The following is a 6,000-nucleotide window of genomic DNA, read 5'->3' on the forward strand; positions in this document are numbered from 1 at the left end:
GTGAAGTTTAGCGGCAGAAAGTGGGCATTCCCTGGTGAAGGGGTTTTAGTCTGAGTTCTCTGTCAGCGTTTTTTTTTTTTTTTTTCTACGGTTGGAAGACTAAATGGTTATATAGCTCAGGCAATGCCCTAGAGCTCTGAAAACAAATAGCATGACTTAAAGTAAGAAATAGAATGGTCTCAGCAGTTTTGGACCAAAGATCTGGATCAAATGAAACAACTATTCCTCTTCTTGTAGAAAGTGCTTGATTTCTCTAAAAATGACCCAAAATAAATACAGGCACAGCCCGGTGGGTCCTGACCAAGTTAGTGCACTGCACAGAGTATATACTTAGGGTTAGTGCACTATGGAGTGTGCATAGGTAGGGTTAGTGCACTATGGAGTTATGGTAAATGTTTTATGCGCAATTGATTTGTGGGGTTAGTGCATTCTGCAAAATGAAGGGTTAGGGTCAATCCACTTTGCATTATGCTCAGAGTTAAGGCACTCTGCATAGCTCATGCTTAGGAGCTGTGCGCTGTCCACAGGTTTACCTGCTGCTTTGGGTCAATGTTTGAATCAAACCTCTGGAGTGGATTTTGCTGATGGGTGTTAGTCATGAGTGGGTTAAGAGTGAATGAATGTAAGAGTGAATGAATTTTGGGATCTCGAGTAGGTGCTGTATGGAGTGCAGGTAAAGTTTCAGGTCTGGACCACATCACAGGCACATTTGGGTTTGAGGGATAATGCTGGGGTTGTCGTGGGTTTTGGTTTATGATGTGGCCCAACAGTTCAAAGGGAACTGTAACTGTACTGTGATGCTGTCATCACTTAGATTCCCAGGTGTTTGATGCTGTTACCTGGAGACGCAGGTGGGTGATGCTGTTACCTGGAGACGCGGGTGGGTGGTGCTGTTACCTGGAGACGCAGGTCGGATGTGCTGTTATCTACAGACTCAGGTGCCGGATGCTGTCACCTGGAATGCTAGGTGGGTATGCTGGATGCTGGGGAAACGCTCCTGGCCTGGATTGCCTTTAAAACAGCTGCAGGAATGAATGGCGTGTAAAAGGCGTGAGGGGCTCTGGAGGAGGGCCTCCGCTCAGCATGCAGATGCTGCTGGGAATCATGGGAGTTTGGGTGTGGAGAGGCACGGGTTTGGCTCTGAGCCCTGCAGGGTGGGGTGTGGAGAGGGGGAGGGGGGAGCCCAAAGTACAGTATGTAGCGCACAGCCCGGATACCAGCGGCCTACATTTCCCAAATTAGAGCCTGCATCACTGAAAGGGCAGGCCTCAATGTGGGTCTGCAGGACAGCCACACACACACACACACACACACACACACACACACACATACATCATATATTGTTTAACCAGTGACACACCCCTTAAGGACATCTGTTGAGGGTGTGTATGTGGAGATGGGGTTATTTTAGTCTTGGCTCTTTAAGTAGAGAGTGTGCACTGCTGTGTGCGTTTACACAGATTTAGAGTGGAACTGTGTGTGTTCGTCTGTGGGGGGAGGGGGGAACACATATACTGTGACAACACTGAAGGTGTCAACTGTTCAACTCTTCTGGAGGCTGACTGAGTGTACCTTTTTAATGTTTGGTATTGTATTTTTAAACCTTGCCTTGTGGGGTTCACCTGCTTGTTTTTATGCTGTGTGGCAGGTGTTTTGATATGAAACGCTTTTGAAACGCTTTTGAAACGCTTTTGAAACGCTTTTGAAACGCTTTTGTGTTTTGTGGTCTGTGATCAGAGACTCTCACACGGATCAGTAAAGTGTTGTGTGTTAACAGACTCTCTGTCTAATAACCTCCATCACAGACTCAAAAGACAACTTCACTGCAGTTCCACTGAGTATTGAGCTCTGCTTAAGACACAAACACTAGCGGACGCCAGTCAAGCTTCCCTTAGCACAGGGGTGAAAACGGATGTGTGTTTGGTGCCTCACATCCCTGCCCTCTGCTTGGAGATCTTTATGTCCAGCTCTGAATATTCCTGAGTCTGCTGCCTGCGTCTTTAACTACTCCTGCAAACCATCACCAAGACGTTCAGTCTACAGTTGCCATTATTTTTCATAATAATAACACGGTTTACCTATAGCACACATGACAAAAAATTCTTTGAATGAATTGTGTTTTCATTGGAAAACAACCATTGCATTTATTAGTGTTAAGAACAAGTGTTGATTGAGTTCAGGCATTTGTGTTGTCCAGAGCAACATGTACGCTTACTACAATTACCACAACTCTTCACACAGCAGGAGGCATTTCAGGTCATGTACCTTGCCCAAGGGTACAACTGCAGTGTCTTATCTTGGAGTTGAACCAGCAATTTTTTGGTTCTCCACGGCTCCACACTACTGCCTACAGTGGTGTTGCTTTCAGTGATGGCCGCAGTGTGAGGTATGAGCTGGACCTCAGGCTAACTTTCAGGGTGATTCTCAGAGTGATTCTCGGGGTGACTCTAAGCCTGATTGTCTGCGTAACTCTCAGAGTGATTGTTGGCTTAACTCTCGGGGTGATTGTCGCGTAACTCTCGGGGTTATTGTCAGGGTAACTCCCGGGGTGATTGTCGGGGTAACTCTAGGGGTGGTTGTCGGCGTAGCTCTCGGGGTGATTGTCAGGGTAACTCTCGGGGTATTTGTCAGGGTAACTCTCGGGGTGATTGTCAGGGTAACTCTCGGGGTAATTGTCAGGGTAACTCTCAGGGTGATTGTCAGGGTAACTCTCGGGGTGATTGTCGGGGTAACTCTCAGTGATTCATGGGGTGATTCCTAGTGTGATTCTCAGGGTGATCCTTGGTGTAACTCTCGGGGTGATTCAGGGGGTGATCCTTGGTGTAACTCTCGGGGTGATTGTCAGGGTAACTCCCGGGGTGATTGTCGGGGTAACTTTAGGGGTGGTTGTTGGCGTAGCTCTCGGGGTGATTGTCAGGGTAACTCTCGGGGTAATTGTCAGGGTAACTCTCGGGGTAATTGTCAGGGTAACTCTCAGGGTGATTGTCAGGGTAACTCTCGGGGTGATTGTCAGGGTAACTCTCGGGGTGATTGTCGGGGTAACTCTCAGTGATTCATGGGGTGATTCCTAGTGTGATTCTCAGGGTGATCCTTGGTGTAACTCTTGGGGTGATTCTGGGGGTGATGCTTGGTGTAACTCTCGGGGTGACTCTGGGGGTGATCCTTGGCATAACTCTCGGGGTGATTCTGGGGGTGATCCTTGGTGTAACTCTCGGGGTGATTCTGGGGGTGATTCTTGGCGTAACTCTCGGTGTGATTCTCGGGTAATTTGAAGGGCCCAGTGATGAGGCAGTGGCACCTGGGGTCCTCCACTCCACCCGGGGGGCGGGGGGATTAAATTAGGCAGGGCATTAGGCAGGTTAGCGCTCCTGTCTGATTCTGCACAGCGGTAGCCATGGTAATCAGACAGTCTGACTCTGTGTGTGAGTTATCTCCGCATCTCCTCCTGTGAAGTTCTGAAACGCACACTTCACAGTCTTCACCGGCAGAGACATGCGTTCGCAGCTGATTTGGCTGTCAGATACGTCTACGGCAGAATATTTGAATAATTGAGTCCTGCCCCCCTCCACTGCTGTGCTCATCCTCCGGATTTTTCCTTTTAAAATAATGACTGCAGTGAGATCCACATTCACCTCCTCCTCCTCCACACAGGACAATTAAGAACATGGTTCCTCGCGGGCTTCGTCTCCCTGCGCCTAATATCAGACAGGAAGAATAAAGCGCTGCGTTTATCGCTCTTTCTTGGTTAATTAGTTAGAACTCTAGTGCTGATCTAAGTAATTGATTAGTGTTCATTAGTGATGGCTAGTAGCCATACCACCCTGAAGCCCCTGTCATGCCAAACAGCTGAAGCTAACTGGGGGGCGGAGTTGGCTGCTTATGCAAGTGGCACTGGTGGGCCAGTAGGGGGCAGTCTCTCCTCTGGGCCAAGACAATCCATTTGCCCAGTGCAGTGGTAGCAGAAGATGGTTCCTTTCAGACATTAAATATTATTATTATTATTATTATTATTATTATTACAGTAGAAAACACATCTCACACTTGCAGTAATGCAGTGTGTGTGAAGGGGAATAAGAATGATCTAATGGTTAATTCCAGGTGTTACTTCTTTTTCAGGTCTCCGTTTGCAGCCGTGACAGACTACTCTGTGACCAGGAACAACGTCATACAGCTGTGCCTGGAGCTCACCACCATCGTACAGCAGGTAAGCATTCACACCTGTACAGCAGGTAAACCCTGCCATTCACACCTGTACAGCAGGTAAACCTTGCCATTCACACCTGTACAGCAGGTAAACATTCACACCTGTACAGCAGGTAAACCCTGCCATTCACACCTGTACAGCAGGTAAACCCTGCCGTTCACACCTGTACAGCAGGTAAACCCTGCCATTCACACCTGTACAGCAGGTAAACCCTGCCGTTCACACCTGTACAGCAGGTAAGCATTCACACCTGTACAGCAGGTAAACCCTGCCGTTCACACCTGTACAGCAGGTAAACCCTGCCGTTCACACCTGTACAGCAGGTAAGCATTCACACCTGTACAGCAGGTAAACCCTGCCGTTCACACCTGTACAGCAGGTAAACCCTGCCGTTCACACCTGTACAGCAGGTAAGCATTCACACCTGTACAGCAGGTAAACCCTGATATTCACACCTGTACAGCAGGTAAACATTCACACCTGTACAGCAGGTAAACCCTGCCGTTCACACCTGTACAGCAGGTAAACCCTGCCTTTCACACCTGTACAGCAGGTAAACCCTGCCGTTCACACCTGTACAGCAGGTAAACCCTGCCATTCACACCTGCACAGCAGGTAAACCCTGCCATTCACACCTGTACAGCAGGTAAACCCTGCCGTTCACACCTGTACATCTCTCTTCTGCTATTCAGCTCACCCACCTACATGGATACGTGAGTGAAGCTGCTATTTCATCCCCAATTATACTTTTCAGTATTGTACGAGTACTATAGCTAGCATAGTTGTGTCTCAACATAACTGCAAGCATGTGTGTGTCTGCAGAACTGTGTATGTGTGTGTGTGTGTGTGTGTGTGAGAGAGAGTGTGTGTTTAAATGCAGGCCTGCAGCAGGTGCTAATTCTGTGGCAGTTAGAGGGAGCTGCCCTGACTCTGCCCTGAATGACCTGCACCGTGCCACAGATTAGCCTCTGATTGGCCTTCGACCTGCATCACCCGCCCCGCCTCCCTCCTGCGGCCCGTCATCGCCGTGGTGATTATGGCATGTGTTCAGTCCAGCTGGCATGGAGCTGTGTCCTTGTAACCAGCTGTTCAGTGTAAACCTAAAGCCAGTTCAGGCTTCATCTCTTACCCCACTGCTTCATCATGCCAAGGTTACCTCCTCATCCAGTCTTTGTCCGTTTTAAACCTGTGAGAGGAATGTCTGGGGGCGTGGCTAGCTGTGAGCCAGGCTGAAGATGGGGCCTGCCCTGCTGCTTGGCCATGTAACCATCCTTCATTTTTACACTACATCCCATTATTGTCATTTAGCATACAGTCTTATCCAGCGCCACTTACATAGGTTATCATTTTTACATTATCTATACATTTTACATTATTTATACAGCTGGATTTTTACTGAGGCAGTTCTGGGTTAACTGTCTTACCCAAGGGTACAGTAGCAGTGCCCCTGTGGGGAATCGAACCAGCAACCTTGTGGTTACAAGCCCTGCTCCGTCGGTTTTCAGGGAGTGGTGGTGTGGAGGGCGTGTCCCTTTTGGAGGGCGTGTACCCTGCAGGGGGCGTGTCCCGTTTGGAGGGCGTGTCCCTTTTGGAGGGCGTGTCCCGTTTGGAGGGTGTGTACCGTTTGGAGGGTGTGTACCGTGCAGGGGGCGTGTCCCGCTTGGAAGGCGTGTCCCTTTTGGAGGGCGTGTCCCATTTTGAGGGCGTGTCCCACGCAGAGTGCTCTCTCCTCAGCTCTCCCCTCGGCCGCCAGGCTCCAGCAGGGTTCTGCCGCGGTCATTTGGCCGGAGTGACTC

General features: G+C 49.3%; 1 protein-coding gene across 1 annotated transcript in view; it reads left to right on the forward strand.

The window, feature by feature from the left end:
• cnksr2a (connector enhancer of kinase suppressor of Ras 2a) overlaps window positions 1-6,000 on the forward strand; it is a 99,366-nt gene that overhangs the window by 42,345 nt on the left and 51,021 nt on the right. The window contains exon 4 of the mRNA XM_036520872.1: window positions 4,117-4,204. Coding sequence (XP_036376765.1) covers window positions 4,117-4,204 — 88 coding nt within the window. The remainder of the gene's footprint in view (window positions 1-4,116; window positions 4,205-6,000) is intronic.

This window comes from Megalops cyprinoides, chromosome 2, assembly GCF_013368585.1.
Source record: "Megalops cyprinoides isolate fMegCyp1 chromosome 2, fMegCyp1.pri, whole genome shotgun sequence".
NCBI lineage: Eukaryota > Metazoa > Chordata > Actinopteri > Elopiformes > Megalopidae > Megalops > Megalops cyprinoides.